General features: G+C 49.0%; 2 protein-coding genes across 2 annotated transcripts; both read left to right on the forward strand.

Annotated features, from left to right (window-relative positions):
- The first annotated feature begins 5,450 nt into the window (after window positions 1-5,450).
- Window positions 5,451-6,797, forward strand: LOC149336598 (neprilysin-21-like). The gene is made up of 2 exons (XM_089554738.1): window positions 5,451-5,597; window positions 6,419-6,797. The coding sequence occupies exons 1-2, from the start codon at window positions 5,469-5,471 to the stop codon at window positions 6,761-6,763; spliced, it is 474 nt and encodes a 157-aa protein (XP_089410864.1). The 5' UTR covers window positions 5,451-5,468; the 3' UTR covers window positions 6,764-6,797.
- A 12,455-nt stretch (window positions 6,798-19,252) lies between these two features.
- Window positions 19,253-22,233, forward strand: LOC149336599 (uncharacterized). Its single transcript, XM_089554184.1, has 2 exons — window positions 19,253-20,471; window positions 21,751-22,233. The coding sequence occupies exons 1-2, from the start codon at window positions 20,019-20,021 to the stop codon at window positions 22,231-22,233; spliced, it is 936 nt and encodes a 311-aa protein (XP_089410310.1). The 5' UTR covers window positions 19,253-20,018.
- Window positions 22,234-24,917: the final 2,684 nt, after the last annotated feature.

The raw sequence follows: 24,917 nt of genomic DNA on the forward strand, positions 1-24,917 counted from the left end.
TCTCCCAAGGGACGCTGCCATATCTTCAAAATCAACTTTGTAAAAAAGGAACCCTTAATTAGAACTCTACATAAGTGAAACACGCTTCCTGTCTCCTTCGATTTAAAATTGTTTGAGTTGTGTGCACCAAACCGTATTGCTGAAAGCAGGCACCGAAACAACGCCCCAAGCCTGCAACTTTTTTAAATTGTATCAGCTTTAATGTTGGGTGAAATTACTGTTCGCGACGGCGTGAAAATTGTTTTGCCGTCATGTGACGCCTTTCTGGCTGTTAGCGTTATCGTACCTGCTTCCGTCGTGCCCTGCCGAACCGGAGATGTTTTGAGACAATCAATATCATTGGTATTATACGACTGTCTCTAAGTACTTAATATGAAGAATACTAGCAATCACTGAAGCCAAAGGAAGCCTGGTGCAATTTTTTTTTATTTGAGACCTTGATGAACGGGAATCTAGAATTACCAAGATTTTTAACCTGAAAGGTAACTGAATAAAAAGTAGCATAAAAGACAGCCACATCCTGCCGGTGGAATCTGAACCCACGACCTCCATATATGGTGTATGGTGCTCTACCAACTGAGCTACGACGGCGGCTGTCGAACTTTGTACTTTTGAGTGTATTCGTGAGTCGAATAACTTAACCTTTTTTTTTTCAGAGTATATGAAGGAAGCCAACAGCCACCGACACCAAGGAGCCCGAGGGAACCTTTCTGTTTTAATTTGTGACGTTACTCAATGGGAGATTAATAGTGTAATAATTCCATCGCTTAAAGACACTTGATTAGAAGGCATAAGCTGAGCGAAAACCCTGTTATGATACTTAACCAGGGCCTCGATTCCGGCAGCAGTCTTGATGCAATAGATAGCATAGGATGGCTCTCGGATATTTCCCTCGCTCACCTTTCGATCACGTCCCACGCGGCACTCGCCGTAATACAGGACGTACTACCTCCGCCGCTGTGGTCGGGTTTGGCACTGGTGAAGATTCCCAAAAGAGCTTAGGTTGCTCGAAACATGAATACGCTCGAAAGTAGAAGGTTGCACAGCTGCCGTCGTAACTCACTTGGTGGAGCCCCACACGCGACACACGGAGGTCGAGGGTTCAGATTCCACCTGTGGTGTGTGCTTGTCTTCAGATCTGATTAGAACGCAGATGAGAAGGTTTTGGTTGATTTGTTGGTTTACTGCGGTTTAACGTCCCAAAGCGACTCGGGCTGTGAGGGACGCCGTAGTGTAGGGCTCCGGAAATTTCGACCGCCTGGGGTTCTTTAACGTGCACTCACATCACACAGTACACGGGCCTCTAGAATTTCGACGCGGCGGCAGAATTTCGATGGAAGCGAAACTCTAGAGGCACGTGTACTGTGCGATGTCAGTGCACGTTAAAGAACCCAAGTGGGCTGCGGCCGGGATTGAACCCACGTCCTGGCCGCGGCGGCAGAGTTTCGATGGAAGCGAAATTCTAGAGGCCCGTGTAGTGTGCGATATAAGTGCACGTTAAAGAACCCCGGGTGGTCGAAATGTACGGAGCCCTTCACTACGGCGTCCCTCATAGCCTGAGTCGCTTTGGGACGTTAAACGCCAATAAACCAACCAGAACCTTTTCATCTGCTTCCTAGTCAGCTATCTTTGAAGTAAAAAATATTCGCACCAATAATTTGTCGTTTACGAACACTACAAATAAAAAATAAAAAAGCATCATCTATAGTTTCCTTACTTTCGAATGCAGTTGGCTTACTTCAAATGTAGTACGTCTTAACCAGCCCATCATTTCCCTACCCTTGCTTGCTCGAAGCACAGCAATATCTCACCTGCGCATTCATCATCCCACACAAAGTACTCACAAAGGACTAAGGACCCCAACTCCAAATGGCGTTCAATTTCCTTGTTATGTTGAATACGTAACTAAGCACTCCGACTACGCCAGTCGGATTGCCTCGATGGTACTATTTAGAACTAGCATAACTAGAGGGGAACCCGCAATCCCATTAAACCAGAAACGGCGTGCAGTCGATTTTGTGGCATCCGTTATATTGAAACAGCGAAGGAAATATGCCGCCATTGGGCGCGGAGAGGATACGTTTAATTCCGTTATAAGGGAGTAATTACTCATTAGCATAAACCAACCGCATTCATAGAGCTACGAATGAAAGCTATACAGCTTCCGCATCAATTGCGTATTCAAGAAAATTGTCCTCGTCCACGGTTCGAACCCAGGACCACCGGTTCAGCGGGCCGATCGCTCTGCCACTTCGTCACTGAATCTCCATATCGTAGTATCGTCTGACTGATTAGCGCTTCCGAAGTATGAGTTTATCCACAAGCTTCGCAGTTTCACATTTTCTATAAGTTTCCAAATCTACTGTACAGCTCCTCTATTTCTTCCTTGTTAAATACGCAGGTCTGCACACCATCTCAGACACCGCTCTAACTTGAACACCACTAACTGCGGGGCGAAGGTCTTCGCCTATGTCAGAGACTTCCTCTCTGCGCGTCAGGCACTCCTCCGGATCGAGGACGAGGAGTACGGCCCGTACTCTATGTGTACACGAGGAACACCACAGGGGGCGGTGTTATCACCGCTCCTTTTCAACATCGCCATGATGCACCTGCCCGGCCGACTGTCTCAGGTAGATGGCATAAAACACGCACTCTACGCAGACGACATTACAATCTGGACCACCGAGGGGAGCCTTGGGGAGATAGAGGACCGCCTTCAGCAGGCCGCCACCATAGTCGAAGCATATGCTGCCGACTGTGGTCTCCAATGTGCTCCCGCCAAATCAGAGCTTCTACACGTCAGGACAAACCACAAGAACAACACGTATCTACACATTTCTCTGTCGGGCGGTCCCATCAGAGAAGTGGCAGAGCTCCGGATCCTGGGTCTGTTCATCAATAACAAACTTAAGCCGGACTCTACTACAGCGAAACTCAAGAGCATAGGTGAACAGGTAGGGCGCATGATCCACCGTGTTTCCAACAAGCGGGGTGGTCTGGGGGCAGCGACGCGCTACGGCTCGCCCATGCCTTCGTGACCAGCCAGATCCTCTACGCCGTGCCGTACCTACGCACCACCAAACAACAAGACGAGCGCATTGACGCCATCATCAGGAAGGCAACAAAGCGAGCACTGGTCCTCCCGGTGGCTACCTCCAACACCAAACTGAAGGCGTTGGGAGTGGTAAACTCCTATCAGGAGTTGCGGATGGCCCACCTCGTGAACCAATATACGCGGCTATCGCAGACGGTTCCTGGGCGCCGCCTGCTAAACCGCTTACACATCCAACACACATGCATACCAGAGGGGACGGAGAACCACCGGTGCTGTAGCGCCATATGCTCTTGGTCGCTCCGCTCCCGCGTAACATGGACATGGCTTCACATGAAGGCAGACGACAAGCGCAGGTTCGCACGCTTGAGAGGCAGTATGTATATAAAGAGGGCGTCTACTACGTGGACATCACAGGGCCGTCGCCCGCGGGATTCTTCACGGCTGCCATAGTCCACCGGGGAATGAATGTCGATGGGCTATCTTTTCGGGCCCCAAATTCAACACGAGCAGAGGAAGTCGCAATAGCTCTCGCTGCCGCCGATCCAAAATCGAGAACGGTTATCACAGACTCTCGCCGGGCCTGTGAACATTATCTTGCAGGCGAAATATCATATCTTGCCTCCCAAATTTTAAGACGCGCTCCTGCCGATCCAACTCGCACAAAAGTGATCTGGGCTCCTGGCCACCAGGGTCTACGAGGCAATGAGGCCGCTGATGCGGCCGCCCGAGCGCTCAGACACCGGGCTCCTCATCCTAGCTCTCCTGGCTCAGAAGCTTAAAAACCGCTTCTGCGGTTCCGCGAAATCCTAATTCATTATTGCGACAGCCACCGTCTTTACCCAGTACCTGCCAAGGGGCTGAGTAAGGTGGAGGAGCGAACTCTGCGGCGCCTGCAGACAGGAACTCTTCTCTGTCCTGCCATAGCAAAACACTTCGATCCGAACACAGATTGGCACTGCCCACACTGTGGAGAGATCTGCGATATCCTTCACATTGTGTGGGCATGTACTCAGAATCCTCACCTTCCCCCTTCCCCCACCACCACCCGAGAGGCATGGGAGACTGCCCTCCTCAACTGCTCCACACTGGAGTCTCAAAGGGCTCTAGTAAAGCGGGCGCGAGACGGGGCCTCGTCGTGCGGTGTCCCGGACTAAGAATACCGATTCATGTAGCAGGGTTTTTTGACCCTCAAACTCTCTTTGCATATTAAAGTTTTTCACCACCACCACCGTAAGAAAGCGGTTGACGCTGTAAAGACCCCATGGAGGGCGTAAATAGATGAAGCGTTTTGTGGAGACAAGCAACTTCAATCGCTTCTCTGGTGTGGATCTGGTCTGATTCTTTGCCCATTGTTTCGGAATTAGTAATGAGCTCCTTTTAACGACTACAGAATGCAGAGAGCATTACTCCGTTTGAAGTAGAATGTTCCCACCTGTTTTTCACAGCCTCTCTGGTTAGGTCTCGAGACGCGTCCCTTTAAAGACCGCATATGGTTCCAAGTGGTCGGCAAATATAGTTAACAATCTCATCTCACCGCCAGAATCATTTTCACTAGTCAGCAGCTATAGACAAACCAGCGCTAATTATATCGTGGCAAAAAGCGCTTTGATTTGTTTCGGTTAGTGTGCGGCAGCAACGAAGCGCACATCCTGCGCTGGTCTTATCTTTGCGCGGCATCGCGTTCTGATAACGTCTTCGCTTTTTAAGGCGGAAGCCTTTAATGCCTCATCGTTGTAAGCAGGAGCTCTCGACAGAAATGTCACTCTTTTCAATTGGTCGAAACGGTCGTGACGTCACAGTGCGCGAATTTCAAACGGGTCCAATTGTATGTTGGCAGGTTACCATGCAACCAATTAAAGGGATCGTATAGTGATGGTCCAAGTAAGCGGGACTGAGTTTAGTTAATTGTTTAATTACCAAATTAGCCTAATTAACCCTTCTAGTCAGGCCAGAGGAATAAATAAAACCGTAGAGGAAATTGGTCGACTTCGGGAATCGAACCCCGGTCACCGGAGTGCGAAACGAACATGCTAACCACTCCGCCATGCCAGCTCGATGGTTTGGAATGAACAAAGGCACGTCTAGTGAATACGGTGTCTTCGTTCACTCCCATCTTCCTCCCTTCCCGTTACGGCGAGGTTCAGGTGTCCACCCAGTAATGCGAGACAGGTACATTTCCTTTCTCCAAAAACCAATTTAAAGACGAACAAGGCGTACAACCGAACGGGCGATGGCGTTCTACAGACTGTGTGGCAGCGTTGCAAAGACGCTGTCACGTTTCTGTCTTAGAGGCGAAGCCTAACATCTTAACAACGCATCAGTGACACAAGCAGCAACACCACGCTTAAGGCTTTCGCCTCACCGCACTTCAGGTCAACAAAGTGCCCCCCTGAATTTTTGTTTTGTTTCTTTTATGCAGGCCTTGGGCCAGCAGATTATGAACGCCTTCGACTTCGAAGCAGGCGCCAGGTACTGCTCATCTGCGGAGGCTAATGAGCGCTACTTCAACAATAAGCTCTGCGTTCGCCAGTTACATGAGCAGGTAAATCTTAATCAGGCCTCATGTGTCGGGCCCGACGCGAGCTGTGTTCTCATTAGAACAGAACCGACTTCGGCGCCGTGTTGCGGGCATCACCAAAGGCAAATTCTTACATCAACTAGGGCTACCACAGTGCTCGGTGCACCTGCATGGTGTTTGCGTGCGAGGCCTGCTATGAAGTTATCCCCGGGGTATTAAGGCGAAAGCCTTTAACGGCTCCGTGGCCAAAACGTGTCAGCATATTTGTCCGCGTTTCAGATTGGTCGAAATGATCGGACGTCACTGCGCGCGAATTTTGACGGGTGTCCACCGAAATATGTGAGTGTTACTGCGTAATTTCCATTCCTCTAATACAATTTTCATTTTCTTCATTACGGCCCCTCTTTCTCTTTCTTCTTTCACTCCACTTCCTCCCTTCCTGTACGGCGCGATTCAGGTGTCCACCGACGGGACAGAGAATTACAGCGTCATTTCCTTTCCTCAAAAAACGTTGCGTTCAAAGGGCAACGCATCGCGCCGAACGAGTGGTGGACTCCCTGGCAGCGCTACAACACGCTGTCGCGTTCCACTCCTAAAGGCAAAGATTAAGCGCCATTAATTGGCAGTTAATTAATACACCAACAGAATGTGAAGTGAACAATCGAGTAGCAGAATGCAGCACTCAGGCTTTCGCCTTTCACCACTTTAGCCGCTAAAGTTCCTCGTAATTTTTTTCTATAAATTTAGGGAGCTGCTGTACACATAACCAGAAATATCTGCAAGGCGGATAAACAATGACTCGCCTATGTGTTGCGAAAAGTATAGCGTTCTTTGCGTTCATGTAGGCGGGGTATCCGGGACCGCACTCAGCAGACAGCCCAACGGCCAGGCCGGCGGACGTCAGCGACCTGGTGGGCATCACGATTGCGTACGAGGTGCTCCGGAGTCTCCCCAGTGTTCAGCAGACCCAGACGCTCCCGGGCGTCAACCTCACAGTGGAGCAGCTCTTCTTCGTTGGTCATTGCATGACGACGTGCAAATACGATGACCTCACACCGAGTGGTCCTTTCGCGGGCCCCCGCGCCCGCTGCAACGTTCCAGCGATGAACATGGACGCCTTCTCGGCGGCGTTCGGCTGCGGCGCCCCGGCGCGCATGAACCCGCAGCGCAAATGTCCGTTCTGGAAATGAGTTCCCAGTATAAAATGATTCGCACAATCCTTAACTACGCCCTTACACTGTCTCATCCTATGTTATTTCACCTCAAACGAAAAATGTGGAACACGGGGCCACAATTACCTTTGCAGAAACTGCTTTCTAGAATTCGTTCGCACGGTCTTAGAGTCATCGCTGCTAGTCGTAATGACTCAGCAGCCAGGAGTTCTTGCAGCTTTCTACGCACTCGCGGATTGGGCACGCCGAGCTGTGGAGGACCCGCTTCTATGAAGGCAAACTGCAAGCGTGTATTAATGCGGTATTTCTGTGCCCGGATGAGGAGAATCATGACTTGGGGCTCTTAACCGTGCGGTGTTCTTCGTTGCTGAGGCGCTTGAGCACAATAACGATTTTACGCAAGGTCGCTTTCACAGAGGCCGCGATATAGGAGGCTTACTTGGCTGAAGAGAGCGGCCTTTTAATATAGACGGAGATCAACGCAAGTGCGAAAAGTACAATCAGGCACTTGATGTCATGAGACCTCGTGCCAGGTTCCAGAGGATCGTAGACCGGCTCGAAGGGATAGGCTCCACATTTTTCGTCCCAACTTGAGAAGTGTCCCACGTATACAGCCTTTGCCAAAAGTAACCAGGCTGCATGGTTCGCTTCTCATTCGCCTAGTGGAGTCCTTACAGCTTCCCTAAATATCAAAACGTCTTGTAAGCTGACGACAAGGGTTCTTCTTACCTTAAAGAGGTTTAGAGACCTTAATGAGTGCACGAGTGCTCCACTATGCGACGGAGAAGCAAACCTCGCGGCCTGGTTACCTTTGGCGAAGACTTTACACGTTTTCTTCATCCACCGATATGGTCAGAAGTATCAATAGACTAGATCTGTAATTACAGTCATGTCTAAGAACTGCATGTTGCTCACAGGGTGCTTCCAGTGCCCTTTAATTCACGCAGAGTTTTTTTGCAGCGTCTTTTAAACGAAATAGCAGTTTACTTCTTTCCGTGACGTTTTTGACCTTATCAGTATCACGTGATGACACCAAGCATGGTACGTTACTGAATCACAGGTTGACGCCGTCCTGTTTTTAAGGACCGCTTTTTGTGAATGTTCTTTCTTGCTACAGCCACCTACTGTTGCTAACCCACAGCGCAGTATTGAGTAAAAAGTGTTTGAATTCTTCATACTGGCTGTAGTAAAATCATCCCTACCATCAATGCTCTTCACTGCTTGTTCAGGCGCGGACGGTACAAGCTACATCGGCAGCCAAGAAAATACGCCTTCGTGATAAAAACAGGTCGGTGTGGGATCTGATCCCTCCTTGATAAGGCTACCTCAGGCAACACGCTACGCGGCAGGGAAAGTTTCATCTGCGATGTGTGTGACATGCTGCACCACCCTGCATTTCCAGGAACAACGCTTTGAACTCCTCAGATTGGGGGGTGACGCGGCTCCAGCTTTTCCACATGCAGTGAGTGCAGCACGAGGAGCTATGGAAGCTCTGACTAGTTTGCTATGAGTAAAGCGCACCAACTGAAAATCTCAATCAGAATCTCAAGTTGAAACGTTTTTACTTGTTCGGTATGTAGGATGATCTTCGGGCCCAGTTGAAGGCATCCTGTAAACGTTTATTTTATTAACGTATTTATTTACAAAACACTGCAGGCCGAATCTGTGCAAGCAAAAGAAGGTACAGTCTTTGTCAAAATTAACGAGGCTGCATGGTTTGCTTCTCATTCGTATAGTAGAGCACTCACGGCTTCCCTAAAGACCAAGAAGTTCTTTGAAGGGGAGGACAGGGGTTCTCCTTACCATACAGAGATTTGGAGCTTGAGGGCTGGCATAATAGCTTCAATATACGACTGGAAAGCAAACCGTGCAGCCTGGTTACTGTTGTTAAAGATTTTACATTCATTTGTTAAGTATTTGGCCTTAGAATCGGCAACAACAGAGCGGTTACAAATAAGTTTGCTCAAAAAATTATACATTGACAGGAATAAAACAAGTTACGAAGCAAAGTACATGATATGGAATTACGTGCCGCAGAACACTGCCGAATAAACAATAGTACGCTATGGCTCTGCTCATAATATTTTCTAACTCTATAGCCAGGTATATAAACTCTCACGACATTGCAGGAAGGAGACGTGAATCTTTAGGCAAGAGTTCCAAGAGGATATATCGTTCGGGAAATATGAACATTTGTACGTATTTGTGCGGGCAAAGATTGGCTTGATGCTACAACTGTGTTTGTCTGGAAGGCCTGGTTGTGTCATTTTCGAAGTAATCATATGGTTGAATGCCTAGTTTTCCAAAATGTAGAGAACAAAAAAAGCGCGGCCATTTTTCTTCCAGCCAACTGTTCAATGGCTGCCTGAAATAACATGGCAGACGGACAGTCTCTTCGCTTATACCGTTTATGTAAGAATCGAACTGCTAATCTTTAGGTTTTTTCTCATTTTTCTACTTTGGTTGCAGTGAGGGGGTTTTCATAATATACTTGCGTATTCAAGACCTGATCGAACTGTGGGTACGTACGTTTGAAGCTTAAGAGCACTGGATGAATTGCCAAGTTAATGTTTTAAGGAACCTAGCTTTTTCCTCACAAAGGAGCAGATGTTCTGTGCATGCTCCCACTCGAATTGCACTGACCTCAGCCCATGCGGACCGCAAGTCGGCATCTTTTGGAAGAACGAATTTTCGACCGTAAACGAGGTAAAATGGGTGTCTTCTATGTTTTCTGGTGCGACGACGGGTGCGAGCACCGCTACATGAAGAAACGTATCCCACTCTATGTGCTTCTCGTCGATGTATACCTCAAAGACGCCAGCCATTGTTCGGTTTACTTGTTCAACGGGAGCACTCTTCTGGACATTCGCCGTGTCCCGAAGAATAATCGTCGCTCGTGACCGACTTCCCGGCCCAGTCTCTACCTGATGAACATGAGCCAGCAGTGATATTCACCCACGTCACAACAAGCGCAATTTCGGCGTGCTAAAACAGTAGTCACTGCGTATGGAATAATGATGAAGAACGAGTGAGGCCCAGTCGACTGGTAACAATGCGGCCACTATCACTGCTGCGGTCAGATAGGCGAAGGAGAGGAGAGAGTAAAACTAAACTGCCGCCCTAAAGTTTAAATTCAGATTCAAGTTTATTCATAAATGCATACATTAATGATGATTAGTGATGAATACAATAAGTAGGGCGGAAGAAAGTACACAACTCAAAAGGGGGGGCTTTCTAGAACAAATGAAGTCGGTAAAATCGCAAACTGTAGGAAGTAGTATGAAAATGCATCCTGCAGAGAAAGCAACAGTAACATCAATTCCAGAAGGAACTTTAAACTAATTACGTGCTTCGAATGCGAAAGCATCGCTTTTTATTTTTATTTTATTTCTTTTAAATTTGATCTATTCCTCTCTATAGTGGCACACCTACTCTTTAGCGCACAGCAGCAAGGCAACGCTTATACTACGTTCACCTTTGCTCGCCGAGAACCGAAGCGCTTTTCTCCGTGTTTATGGGAGTTTAAGTATGAGGTATATTTTGATGTGCGATCCTGGCCGTCCGTTTTTCAGCACATATTAAGTGTCACAAAAACGTTTGTACTAAGACTTGATTTCAATGCTTTTTCCTCTTCCAGTTAACCACTCAACATACTTTAATTGCAGGAACATGATATACTGACACGGGTGCGAAAATTCTTTTTACCATGTGCTAAGACTTTCCTCTACAAGCTACATATGGAACATTCCTCGTGAAGACTTGGCTTCAGAAAAAGAGGATTTTTGTGTAGTTTGTGAACTTGGTTTCCGTTTTATGGGGTTTAACGTCCCAAAGCGACTCAGGCTATGATGGACGCCGTAGTGGAGGGCTCCGGACATTTCGACCACCTGGGGTTCTCCGCATTGCCGCCGCGGTGGCTCAGTGGTTATGGCGCTCGGCTGCTGACCCGAAAAACGCGGGTTCGATCCCTGCTGCGGCGGTCGAATTTCGATGGAGGCGAAATTCTAGAGGCTTCTGTACTGCGCGATGCCAGTGTACGTTAAAGAACCCCAGGTGGTCGAAATTTCCGGAGCCCTTCGCTACAGCGTCTCTCATAGCCGAAGTCGCTTTGGGACGTTAAACCCCAATAAACCAACCAACCCACCTGCGGTTCTTTAACGTGCACTGACATCATACAGTACACGGGCTTCTAGGATTTCGCCTCCATCGAAATTCGACCCCCGCGGCCGGGATCGAACATCCGTTTTTCGGGCCAGCAGCCGAATAATAAAATCACCACCACCGAGCGCCACAACCACTGAGCCACCGCGGCGGCTCTGCCACCTGATGTTCCTGTAACTATTGAACATTGCTTCACCATTTGCAAGGACGCAATTTAGCTCTAGGATCACTTGCAATGGGCCTTGAAAAAGCGAATTTATTTGACTTCTCTTACCGTACGATACTTACCGGAGTGCAATGTGTTGATGAACCTCTTGATACGCTCTTTTCTTATTGGACAGCACAGCTTATGGAAAACTAGAATGATGGACCGGCACTGTCAATCAGTTGTTTCGACGAAATTTAATTTCTGGCTTATAACTGCTCATCGGAGGGGAGCGTATGAACAGATCCACTTGAAACCGGAGTGGCAGTCCCTCTTGGCGATGTGCTCAGCCTTACCTCCTGCCTAGTGCTATGTTGCCCTGCCTTTCATGCCGCTTGCTAAAAGCTTTAAAAATTCATGTAAATAGAAGACAATATCAGTGGAGAAAGTACCATGCTTTCAGGGGAAAAAAAAGCTTTTGTGGCCTACCGGTTTCATGCTCGCATCGCAATCTGAAAGTCCCGGGTTCAAATCCCCTCACCTATAAGTCCCCCCCCCCCCAATCACACAGGGAGCCTTGCCCGCCAGCGCCAGGAACCTTTTAATGAGATGGCCTAGCCTAGGGTGTCTGTCCTTAGGTGGGCTGTAGACGTTCAATATATGTAGAAATAGAATATATAGAAATAACGAAACCAGAATCACTGATACGGGCTGCTTACAAAACGGCACTGGGTCTCCCAAAGACAGCATCAACATCGCGCCTCTTGTCTCTCGGCATCCAAAACACGCTCCAAGAAATCTGTGAGGCACAAAGATTGTCACAGCTGAACCGCCTGGCCATCACTCGAACAAGCCAGACCTTTCTAAGCAAGGTGCACCTCACAGTACCCTACATGGTCCACCAACGGACGGGACTTCCTCTGTCGATCCGCAAGAAGATCCATCAAATCAAATCAAATCAAAAATTTATTTTGAACATTGATACAATGTTGATGGCTTCCGTGACAAAAAGCTGTGAGGACAGCTTGACTAGGTCAGGGAACCATTTTGGCAGCAGCGACTTCATATACACTTCAATAATTCAAATACAAATGAAATGTGCAACAGAATACATACATTGTCCTACTTACTGAGTACAATAGTTAAAATGCAAGTGAATATTGTAATGGAATACACGGACTTCATTCATCAACTTAACTACGCCAAAAAAGAACAATGTGCCCTACAATAAAACTACGCAACAAACCAATAAAAATTAGTACCATAAAGCGTTTTACACGTGAGATCCCGATGAGAAGGCAAACACACACACTCACTCTGTATGCCCAATTTCACAATTACCACTCAAAATCATAAAACAGTCTTAGAAAATTGCCCAGAAACAAACATGCTGCGCAATGCGGTGCGCGTTAGGGCAATGGAACCAGAAAATTGTGTTTTAATCTTGTTCATCAAATCCCCAGAAATATGCATCCCACATTTAACGCGCAGAGAAGAAACACCAGAGCCGAAAGCCTGCGCAAGAAATGGGATAGCTAACTGCCCGGATACGCTCTACATGGATGCAGCCGGTCCAATCCAAGGGCGGACGACCATCACCGTAACGAATCCCGAGGGGAAACTGAAACAGCTGCGCGTCAGTGCGCACGTCCAACCCCACTCACACAGAAGAGGCAGCCATTGCGCTACTGCTAGCTACCAACCCACGCGCTAATGTACTGACAGATACACAAAATGCCTGCAGAAATATAAACAAAGGACTAGTCCATCAATCAGGTCTCACACTCTTAGCCAAACATCCTCCTAATCAAGCCTCAAACTATACGGTTTCCAGGCCACACGGAACACGCGGGAGGGAATGATGCCGCCCACAGGCACGCCCAAGCTCTCTCATACCGGGATTCCCCGTTAGCCGACGAGGCAGAAGAACACGTTACACAGCCTATAATCCGCTTCGCCGAACACCTACCAGCCTACAGACAGGTCAGACAGACATACCCCCCTCCTCACAAAACTCTAGACAAGGCATAAGAACACACCCTTCGCCGACTACAAACAGACACTCTTGTAACTTCCCTTAAACCCCACCAATGGTACCCCTCACTCTACAAACCAGAGTGCCCACACTGTGAAGAAATAGCGACAGCTTTTCACATGGTGTGGGCATGCCAATTCAATCCTGCCATAGACAGACGTCCCAGTCCCAATTTGGAGCAGTGGGTTGCCATTCAGCACAGCGAGGACCCCACCAGCAACGAGGACTGGTTCGCAGGGCCCACGCTGCGGTGCAGGCCACTGGGTTGCCGGAATAGGCGGACCACCCAAGGTTCCCGTAATTGCCATTGTTTAAATAAAGTTTTCGATCAATCAATCAATCAATCCCCTCACCTTCGGAATATAATGCATTAATGCTAAAGTCATTACTACTCCCATAAACGAGAAAAGCCCATAAACGTATGTAGGCGCTTGGCGTAACCGTCTTTAGACCAGAGGGCCCAGGCGGTTCATATTATCCATGTCAGCTCAGAAGACGCAGGAGAGGGAGAAGATAGCCTATATTCCCTATGCCCTTACCTTCCTCCGTTCCCTTGGCAAATTGGTAAATTGGTTTTTGAGGAAAGGAAATGGCGCAGTATCTGTCTCGCATATCCCGGCGGACACCTGGACCGCGCCGCAAGGGAAGGGAGGAAGGCAGGAGTGAAAGAAGAAAGAGAGAAAGAGGTGCCGCAGTGGAGGTCACCGGAATAATTTCGACCACCTGGGGATCTTTAACGTGCACTGACATCGCACAGCACACGGGCGCCTCTTGCGTTTCGCCTCCATCGAAACGCGGCCGCCGCGGTCGGGTTCGAGCCCGGGTACTCTGGCTCGGTAGACGAGCGCCTTACCACTGAGGCGCGGTTCGGGTGTCTATCGAGATGTGAAACAATGACTGCGCCATTTCCTTTCCTCAAAAAGCAATTTTTCATGTAGAGTGCAGGGGACAACCGATGGCGATGCATTTCTTCAGCTGTTGCTCCCAGTGTTTCTAGCGTGTATTGAACATTTTTCTACGTTTATTAAAAATAATAACTGTGATAATACCATTGACAATGTCAAAATAAAATTTCATGGTCACCTTTACTTCAGTAATCAAATGAAGGCAGCCGGATCGCCATCTGTACGAAGGAAAAGAAAACAGTGGAAGACGCGTCTGTGCTTCACTATACAGTCTTCCGATCTGCCTGCCTCCCCTTTCCTCGGTCCTGCTGTCTGTGCCGTTCGTATTCTGTGCGACCCCCGTCCTCGACTCGAAAGGTGATCCTTCTCACGTGCCGTCGGCGCCGCCAATTATCTTCGCACTTAAGTTCTCAGCTCTGTGGCTTATCGCAGCGCCCTGCAAATAAGGAAGACAGCGTTAATTTGCACGTCCCAAGCAAGCGTCTCTAACCAATATGCTCTAACCCCTCCGCGCGTGCTTTTCTGCTCAGCGAGCCGATGGCCCACGTGTTGTGTCAGAGTAGTTGTTTGGTTATGGTTTATTGGGGTTGAACGTCACAAAATGACACAGGCAATGAGGGACGCCGTAGTGAAGGGCTCCGGGAATTTCGACCCCCTGAAGTTCTTTAACGCGCACTGACTTTGCACAGTACACGGTCCTTTAGTAATTGTGTTGTGGTGTGCAGGGCTTAACGTACCTAGCTGCTGCATGTGGTTTCAGAGGGACGCCGTTGCCGTGCACAGAAATTCTGGTTAAAAACATTTTTGCCCGGAAAAAAGCTTCTGAACGCAGTTTTTTCCTTTATTGTAAAATTTGAATGTAACAATCAATATATCCGTAGATCTCACGTGGACAGGATTGCATTATTTTGCTATTAACGTTTTCGCTATCGTTAAAAGCACTCCCCATTGGTGCTTTATGGCAGTCTTAACTGTTCACTGCAACTGATGGAAAAAATTAAAAAAAAAAATATTTTTCTACACACATCGGAAGAATGGACCATCAGCTTGAATATTTTCATAACAGTACCTTACAATTTTCTAATATTCAAAAATTAATATCAAAGAATGTTGGGCATGGAAGGATGGCAGATTGTTTTCAACCATGTGGAATGCTTCTTCAAAGTTTGCTGACAACGAGCAACACATGGGTGTTAGCGCTTTCCATTTCCACGGATATGAGGCCTCTGCGGCCGATATTAGGTCTAGCGAGCTTGGGTTACGAGCCGGACGCCGCATCCACAGCAGCGGTTGCGTTCAAAAGAGCGGTTATTCTGTAGCATTCCTCTTTGTTCGAGCGATTACACAAAGCGCATACCGTAGCTAGGTTCACTGTAACCGTAGACGTAGCACACGCTCCCTGGCGTTCTTCAAAACCACACGTGGTCGAAAATCAGCCGGTCGCCCACCACTCCAAGAAAGAGAGAAAGAGGTGCTCTAGTGGTGGTGGTGGTGTAAAACATTTATTTATACTATGTACAAGAGATGTATTGCTTGGACCGGGCCTGAAGGGCCCGGCCCTCACAATCACTAGGAGGGATCCCTATTCCGGGACTCCTGTGGCCTCCACGGCAGCCCGAGCTCTTGCCACCAAGGCTCGTTGGTCCTGGAGGGCTGAGCAGCCGAGCAAGGCAGCCTCACAGCCCTCTCGGGTGGGGTGGGGGTTGGGTGGGAAAGCAGGATTGGCAAGTCATTCCCACACCATGTGATACGTGTCCGCAAACACTACCGCAAAGTGTGGACACTCATCCGAAAAGGGCGAATTTAAATGTTTAAGCACTGCCGGGCATAGTACCGTGTTGCTGTAGAGGCGAAGAAGCCAACGCTCATCCGCCTTCTTGAGGCCATCACAGGGGGTTGGGTATCGGCCGTGAGCGTTTTGATACAGGAGTACAGGAGAGAGATATCCCGAAAAGTAATAGCCGGATTGAAATCAGTAGCCACGTCACGCAGCGAGAGAGCCGATGCCCGGTGGTTAAGCGCGGGTTGTAGCGTCCGCTACCTTATTTCCCTCTATCCCCGCATGTGCTGGGGCCCAGATGATGGTGCGCCGGGTTGGGAAATCCCGGCACTCACATCTGTGTAAAATTCCAAGGCAAGATCTGGAATTTGTCCCTATTCAAAACTGCGGCAAGCTTCCCTTGAGTCGGTGATAATGACTCGGGATGCTGCATCCGCGGCTGCAAGTGCGATAGCAACTTCCTCCGCGAATGTCATGTTGGGGGCACGGAAGGTGAGGCCCTGAACTGGGTTGTTTTGTTGGACGACGGCAGCCGTGTACCAACCCCCATGGTGTGGACCGGCCGCGTCCGTATAAAATACCCCTGGTTGAGCACCATACTGCTCGGAAATGGCCTCCGTGGCGGCGGCCATCATGGCATCCTTTGTCATGTTATTGGGGAGGGGGCGAAACCTGCAGGGCGAAGCGCCAGGCCTCGGACAGGGATACCCGCTTCTTCTGTTGGGTTGTGTAATTGGTTGGTTTATTGGGGTTTCACGTCCCAAAGCGACTGAGGCTATGAGAGACGCCGTAGTGAAGGGCTCCGAAAATTTCGACCACCTGGGGTTGTTTAACGTGCACTGACATCGCACAGCACACGGTCCTCTAGAATTTCGCCTTCAAGAAATTCAGCCGCCGCTTCCGGGATCGAACCCGCGTCTTTCGGGTCAGCAGCCGAGAGCCACTGAGCCACCGCGGCGTGGCGGTTGTGTAATTGGTGTGGACGCTGGGCAGAAGGCGTCTACCAGCACGTGTTTTGCTTAACCGCAAGTATTTCTTGTTGAGAAGAGCCTCGTGCAGCTCGCCAAAGGTTTTCGTCATCCCCAGGCCGAGGAGACGTTGGTTGGATGTTGCAATTAGAAGGTCGAGAGCTCTCTTATAGATTTTGCGGAGAATCGCTTCGAGAGCGTTCTCATCGCATTTGCGCAGGTGGAGGTACGGTGCCGAATACAGGATTCGGCTGGTTACGAATGCATTGGCCAGCCGCAGGGCGTCTTTGGATCGCAACCCACCTCGTTTGTTTGATACACGGCGGACCATACGGCCCACCTGATCCTCACCTTGCGGTGCTTCTTCAGCGTGGTGTCAATCTTGCGATTCTTTTGTATGTAGAGTCCCAATACAGTGATTTCATCGTGCTCAGGTATCGGGTCACTAAGCAGGGAGAGGGCAATTTTGGTTGTGCACTTTGGATTGGGACGTATGTGCAGGAATTCCGATTTGCTCGGGGAGCACTCAAGGCCGCAGTGGCGTGCATAATCGCCCACAATCGCCGCCGCTTGCTGCAGGTTGGCCTCGATTTCTCCAGCCGATCCGTGTGTTGCCCACAGGGTGATGTCGTCCGCATACAGGGCGTACTGCACATCGAGGACCTCACCCAGCAGGGTAGGGAGCTTCATCATGGCCAAATTGAAGAGAAGAGGTGAGAGGACTGCTCCCTGTGGAGTCCCTCGCGTACCAAGTTGGTACGGTCCATGTTCACTGTCTTGGAGTCAGATATATGATTGCCGATCTGTGAGGAATTGCTTAATGTATTGGAATGTGTTGTACCCACAGTCCACTTGAGACAGGTGGGAGAGGATGATATCATGCGTCAAATTGTCGCACCCCACAAGTCCAAGGTGAGGACCACCTTGTCGTCGCTAGGGTGCTCGACATGATCAAGAATATCTCTATGAAGTTGCAGCAGCACATCTTGTGCGGACCGGTGTGGGCGGAACCGTACATGGTGTCTGCAAAGGCGTTGTGCGTTTCTAGGTAGGTGGACATTCTGTCACGGACCATGGACTCCATCAACTTCCCCACACAAGAAGGGAGAGAGATGGGCCGGAGGTTGTCGATGTTGAGAGCTTTACCTGGTTTGGGAATGAATGTGACGAGAGCCGTCTTCCAATCCACCGGGAGAGGCGTACCTCCCGTCCAGATATTACTGAAGTGTTCGAGCAGCCGCTCGTAGAACGGTTCGGAGAGGTTAGCGAGAGGTTTTACCATCACCTTGTCCCTGCCCGGGGCTGTCCCACGTTTCATTTTGGCCACGGCCGCTTTGAGGTCGTGAAGTTGAAACGTTCGATCCAGCTTTTCTGGAAAATTTTCGACTGCCTGAGGATGTTTACAGTCGGTGCAAAGTGAATCTTTAACGTGCACTCATATTGCACAGCACACGGGTGCCTTTTGCGTTTTGCCTCCATTTAAACGCGGCCGCCGGCGTCTGAATCACAACCAGGGTTCTCCGGCTCAGTAACCCGAGCGCTCTAATCACTGGGCCACCACACAGATTGCCTGGTACAGGTAGGTAGCACTGCTCCGCCCCTACAGAAAAAGGGGTGTGTGTGGACGAGATGGTGTGCGTGCGGCGGTGTGGACGAGATTTGAAAAATGGGTGTACAGACATGGGGAAGAAGGTGCTAGAAGGGTAAGGTCAAAAATTACTAGTGGCCTCAACTATGAGTCGGGTAAATGCAGATCTCAGCTCGGAATGTGGACTCCCATTTGTCGAGACCAAAGTGGCTGCAGCGAAAGTTTTCCGGTGATAGCTAATATAAAAAAATCTGCCTTTTTCACAAGGTGTGGACTGGGCAGTTGATCGAAAACAAAAGCACGTGGCAGACGCAGGAGCGATCCGGTTCTACGAGAAGCCAGCTGCGCCTGAAGTCGCAATATGTGTGTGTGTGTGAGTGTGTGTGGGGGGGGGGGTTGCGTGCGTGCGTGCGTGTGCGCGTGTGCGTGCGTGTGTGTGTCTGTGTGTGTGTGTCACTAACATGAACTCCGCATGCGCAGTAGGATATGGCGATTGTTTTCACCAGTGGAGCTGGAGCAAAAGAGGCGCGCATGCGCAAAGCGGCCGTGTGAAAGAGGCGGATTGACAATGTAGTAAGCCAAGAGGCAGTTGCTGTCTCACTCTTGTTGAACTCTCCAACCGCACCGTGAGGCAAGGTACGGTGAAGGAAGTGAAAGATTACGTTCTGTTATGCGTAGTTTAACATCTCAAAACTGCGGATCAGCTATATGGTGCTCGGCTGCTGGCCCGAAAGACGCGGGTTCGATCCCGGCCACGGCGGTTGAATTTCTTTGGAGGAGAAAATCGAGGCCCGTGTACTGTGCGATGTCAGTGCACGTTAAAGAACCCCAGGTGGTCAAAATTTCCGGAGCACTCCACTACGGCGTCTCTCATAGCCTCAGTCGCTTTGGGACGTTAAACCCCATAAACCAAACTTCTCCGGATTAATCTGCGCTACCTGCGGTTCTTTAAAGTGCTCTGAAATCGCGCAACAAACCGGCGCCTTTTCACATTTCCCCTGCGTCGAAATGCAGTAGCCGCAGCCATGATAGATACCGCGTCCTCTGTCACAGCTGCAGCAATCGACTGCCAAACATGGGACAAGGACGCGGCCTTCGCAAAGTTCAAACAGTCAAGTTGGAGACTAACTTGCGACTGGGATTCGAAGTGATGACATTGCAGCTTCAATTAATTGTATGCCTTCCCAGAACTTACCTCTTCCTTTAAGGCGCGGTTGAGGTGTCCACCGAGGTGTGGGACAGGTAATCAGGGGGAGATTGCGTTGCTCAGCTCGGATCCGGAAACACAACTCCGAGTGAGCTGGGCCCTAGAGGTCGCCAGGAAGCACGAACTTCCCGACCCCTGATGCCATCGTGAGGGACCAAGAACGCTATTTCAAGACGACCCTAAACCCCTCACTTTCCTTGTCTTGATGACAGTAAAATTTTGCCGCCACTACCAACTCAAGCCATTCGAAAGCATTCAATAATAGCCCTTGAGACGAGTGATATGCGCCTACTTCTCATGACATGAGCGATGGGCAATTTTTTATAGCCTGCCGGTTTTCCAAGCGGAACATGAATATTTGCAGTGCTAGCCTATACACGAACGAATTAAAGAAGTGTCCCGTAAAATAGCATCTTTACCTTAGACACTGATACATGCTTTAGGTTATCACCAGTTACGTGATATTTCCCTTTTTTTTCTAGGGATGGAGTACACTGACCAGGTTAATGATATACCGCTGTGGAAGCCGTCCTCATCCACGCTCACCATGGCCAGAAACGTCCCAAGCCTGGGTACAGAAAGCCAGCTTGGATCTTCTTGGGCTTCCTCCGCACAAGCCGACTACGTCATGTGGCCCGTGGCTTCTTCTTCAAACCTGTCCATGTGCGAGTCTGGCGAAGCTGCCTTTGAGAACGAGCCGACCCTCAGCGCTGACGAGCATCGAATGGTTTGCGAGTGGTCGCTTCTGAGTCACCCCAGTCCCACCGCATTACCTGAGCAGTCCGCTCTTGACTGTACCGGGCTGCAGCGTTCAGCCGCTCTGCAGTCGAGGGGCCGAGTCTGCTTTCCGGATGGCTTCGCCAGAGAGCACGGCGCGCAGTCGCATCTAGGCTTTAGAGCCTGCCTGGAGCCGCACGTACGCCCCAATCCTGTGAAGGTGACGACTGCATGTCTTTTTTTGTGCGCAAAGCGGTCCTCAAAAGCTTATAAGTCTCTATGACAAAGAGGTTCTAGCGCTATCCTGGCGTTATATTCGCACAAAATGCTTAGATCAGTCGCCTTCGAGTGAAGTTGGCCAGCTCGCCTAGAGTAATTCCCCATATTGGATCGTCGTATTCCACGAGCAAGGAGTGGCCTTGTTGAGGCCACCCTTCGTTTGACGGCAGAACCTGCCTCGCTAATTCGCAACACTGATGTGGTGTGATTTTCTTGATATAGACGGAGGAGGGTGGGGGGATGACGAGAGTCCTAAGCACTGGCCGCTCAAAGTGATTGGAACACACAGGACTCCCCACATCTGTCGGCTTCGCACGTCCTTTTCCAGAAAAGTATAGCCGCTGCTCAGTTCAAACGAAATACGATACAACGAACCGAGGAAGAGTTACTTTCGGAGGGGCTGAAACGAAATGAACGTAGTGTCTTCAAAATTTAAACGACCCCTCAGCTTCGCATGGAAACGATATAGCAACGGAATGCAATCAAGACTGATCCTTCTCCTCTGCGTGGACAGCCCGGACATAATCTAGTTTAAAGCTATACAGTGGCTGATCGTCTTATCAATCAATCAACATATTTTCCTTTCACCAAAGCAAAGATACACGGTGAAAAAAGGGGGCCGAAGAAAAAGCTGCACAGCAGCAGCTTGACAACGCTCCGGCCACCCCGGCAACAGTGACACTGTGTTCGTTAAGAATTTTTCATTTCAAAATTTAACCTAAATACATTTACACTTACATATGCGAAATTCATATTACTCAATACGTAAAATAGTACATATTGGTTCGCAATGAAAACAAAAGCTACTTTAAGAATGGAATAGAAACACTATGTTGTAATCTTTTGAAACAAGCCTTGAACAGAAATATTTCTAAGACATCCGTTTTGCTTAGCTTCTTTACGGTCATGTGTTCTTTTGTGAAGTCGTTTCGTGTGCTTGGGAGTGTATGACCGATTCGTTGACGGCCATATGTAGTGCGTGAGAAAGGAATTTTCCACGGTGGTTGATGACGATGAGTGTAAGCGTGCAGATTAGCGTGTGCGAGAAATGAATGGGGCTTCCCTTGTACCGCTTTCGCGCCATCGGAAGGCGTCCGCGATTCCCAGCAAACCAAAAACCTCTCAGAGACGTCTATAGCTAGACGTCTCTGAGAGGTTTTTGGTTTGCTGGGTTCCGATAAGCCGTGCGTTAATTCCTTACAGACTGTCCCCGCTCGCAGGTAAGCAAGCGCGCTCGCTCAAGCGAGAAACCGCACACCTGCCCCATCTGCCGGGCCAGTTTCGCACGACCATCCATCCTGCGGCAGCACGTCATGGTGTACCACGAGATGGCGCGGCACGGCCACGTCTGCGGAGAGTGCGGCAAGTCGTTCGCGTTCAAGAGCCACCTGGAACGCCACCTCAAGGTGCACACGGGAGAGACCCCGCACGCCTGCCACCTGTGCTCCAAGAAGTTCGCCAGAAACGACAACCTGCTGGTTCATCTACGGGTCCACGCGGGCGAGCGCCCGCATCTTTGCACTCAGTGCGGCCGCTGCTTCGCCAGGGCGTCCCACCTCACACTCCACACCAGGCGCGTCCACAGACCGGGCCCGGTGATCAGCTGCGAGTTTTGTCCAGAAAATGTACAACTGTTGAGAGGTGCTTGGGATTCATCTCGTGAATCATCTTCATTCGCAAACCAACAAGAAATGAGCATGTGAATGCGTCCGTTTTAGTGTCCTCTTCTGGGAGGATAAGTTGAATTGATAAATGGTAGCTTGTAGCCTCCCGACGAGGGTAACGATATTGACTGATCTCATGATTTGCTGGTTATCTTTAAATTATCTTTAAAACAATTGTGTCTTAGTGCTTGCTAATTGCACTGCAAATTACGATGATGCACGAGAGCGTTTAAAACACTGCTGTACCAGTAAATTTAGCTCCTTGCGTGATGAATGATTGCACTAAAAAACGTTGCGAAAGAGAAGAAAAATACAAACGCCCAGGGGTTTGCGAGAGTCTTTTGTCTTCAAATGCATAATCACTGCTGCACAGACAGTTTGTACACTGAGAAAGTTTAGTAGCAGAATCATGCTTGCCATGTTACTCAACCACACGTGTATAATTTTAAATCATTTCGTTACAACACAGACCACGCCAAGCGCTATAGAGTGATCCACACACATATACAGGGATTTTCACCTAAGTCTTTCCACTTTTCAGTTAGAAGAGCACTTTTTTCGGCATAGCATTGTCAGTGGTGTAGTACATCAGAATACAGCCAAGGCGTGCTAACTATAGCAGGCTGGTGCGTTAACTAATACTGAAAAGTTAACTCTTTAAATATTACTCGTAGGCTTCTCATTTATAGAGACGCGTATGGCCCACAGTAAGTAATATCCATATCAGTTTTTAGAACTTAGAAAACTGCGTAAGGTCGGCGCTGTGGCCCAACAAATTTTGGCTACATCGCACCAAAATACATCCGCTTTCGGGAAGCTTGCAGGCAAAGCAACCTCTCCAGTGAACGTAACGATAATCATTCATGCAAGCTGTCATAATTTCAAAATCATCAGAGCACGTACAAAAGTCTGAAAGCAATTAGCTGCTCAGGTTCTCTCTTAGTAACAGCATAAAACCACCCCCTGAACGGTTTGTTCGATTCAAACAATGCACTTGATAAGATGTAAACTTGGGCTTGTTAACATCATCTCGCACTAAGTTTCACTGAGCATTGCAGTATCAAACAAAAAAATGAAAACTCTAGCTTTATATCTGTTTCCTTGCTGCAGAGCAAAAGCTTAGGCTGGCAAGTCTGATTTGTGATGCACTATATGGCCACAGAGTTACCATCGGCATTGCACGAGAAGGATTTTTCCATTCGTGTGCCGTGCGTATTTGTGCCCGTTTACTTTCGCCCATTCCTTAGCCTCTCGCAGCAGCTGCCGTTTGTGACTGGTCGTGTTTTGTTGGATGAACAGGTTGGATTTCTTTTCTTTCAGTTTGGACCGGTTATTCAGCCATTGGTCTCTGACAGATTGTCTGATGTGCCGAACAATTATACCTTGAAATTTTCCAGGTCTGCTTGGGAAACGATGATCGGCAGCGATGTACTACGTCTGTCTCAGTGAGTGCAGGAACCCCAATCAAACTGGCTACAGAATTTACTTTTTCAAGTAAATTTTCTTCCTCGGGAGCCGCAATACCATGAAATTCTAGAATTAACTTCCGGTTTCTCCATTCTTTCTCATTTAAGTCATCGTGTACTCTTTTTTGTTGCATCAGCAGCAGCGGTGGTGTTCAGCGTGCTCCAGTCTTTACCGTATCCCTTTCATTTCTTTTTCTTGCGCTGATAGTCGTGTCAACATCTTTTCATGCTTATTCGACATGTGCTGTATTGACCGTTCGATTTTTGGCGCAGTCTCCTTGAGCGGCAACAATTCTTCCAACTTTTGACTCATACCCGCCAGCATAGAACGTTATATTATTTAGTTCGTCGGCTGGCGGCCTCCCTTCTGACCATTCAGCGTTTTGCAGTGTGAGCTACATTATATCATCACGCTACGTATCTCCTGGCATAGCAGAGCTAAGCCACTGCCTACTTTTTTTTATAGCGAAATCTCTACTCCCGGCCGTACAAAGCTGGAGGTCATGTGGCTATGAAATTTGACCTTCAAACCAGGAGGCGTGGAGGCTTGGCTCTGACGTCATGCCTCATGACTCGCCACGCCTCACCACAGCTGCGCGCGTTGAGCCGACAGCACTCTTGTAACTGCCTGAAGTCGCGTGACGCGCGTTCGCTGTAAAAAACATATAGAGCGTGCTTACATCCACACAGAGCCGTAGAAGAGCAACGTGCCGGAACGAGTGCTTCGACGATGTATCGTCGCCGTCAAGCGCCACCTGATGATCTTTACGATGTTAAAAATCCTCAGATTGGATAACCATGCTTAGCAGAGTTTTCGCTCGTCTGAGTAGGTTCAGCTTGGGTTGAACCACAGCTAATTTTAGAGGTTTAGCTCTGCTACTCGCGTTGCTCAAGGTCGTGTGAGAATGCAACACAAGGCCATGGTGGCCACAGTGGTTAGAGTCTGCATAAACGAAATTTGCATATCACCTGACCAACATTGTTGCCATAATGCGTAACCATGGGTGATACCCACCAGTTACCAGGTGGTGCATCATCAGGTACCATAACATGTGAACCAACCGGTTAAATAGCAACGAACTGTACTTACAAGCAGCACCCAAGTGCCGCATACAGGTGCGTATATGCCCCAGGGTGCAAAGAGCCCGATTGCACCACTTAGTGGTACAATAGGTACACAGACTGTGAACCACCTAATTGGCGTAGGATGTTCAGAGTGATATCAAACGATTCAGCGCCTTATAAGCATAAAATTAC

This window comes from Amblyomma mixtum, chromosome 7 (assembly GCF_055824585.1).
Source record: "Amblyomma mixtum isolate Tamu chromosome 7, ASM5582458v1, whole genome shotgun sequence".
Classification (NCBI taxonomy): Eukaryota; Metazoa; Arthropoda; class Arachnida; order Ixodida; family Ixodidae; genus Amblyomma; species Amblyomma mixtum.

Coding starts and splice junctions, on each gene's coding strand:
- LOC149336598 (XM_089554738.1), top strand. CDS start 5,469: ATGCAGGCCTTGGGCCAGCAGATTATGAACGCCTTCGACTTCGAAGCA. Junction 5,598..6,418: donor TTCGCCAGTTACATGAGCAG/GTAAATCTTAAT, acceptor GCGTTCATGTAG/GCGGGGTATCCGGGACCGCA.
- LOC149336599 (XM_089554184.1), top strand. CDS start 20,019: ATGGAGTACACTGACCAGGTTAATGATATACCGCTGTGGAAGCCGTCC. Junction 20,472..21,750: donor TACGCCCCAATCCTGTGAAG/GTGACGACTGCA, acceptor CCCCGCTCGCAG/GTAAGCAAGCGCGCTCGCTC.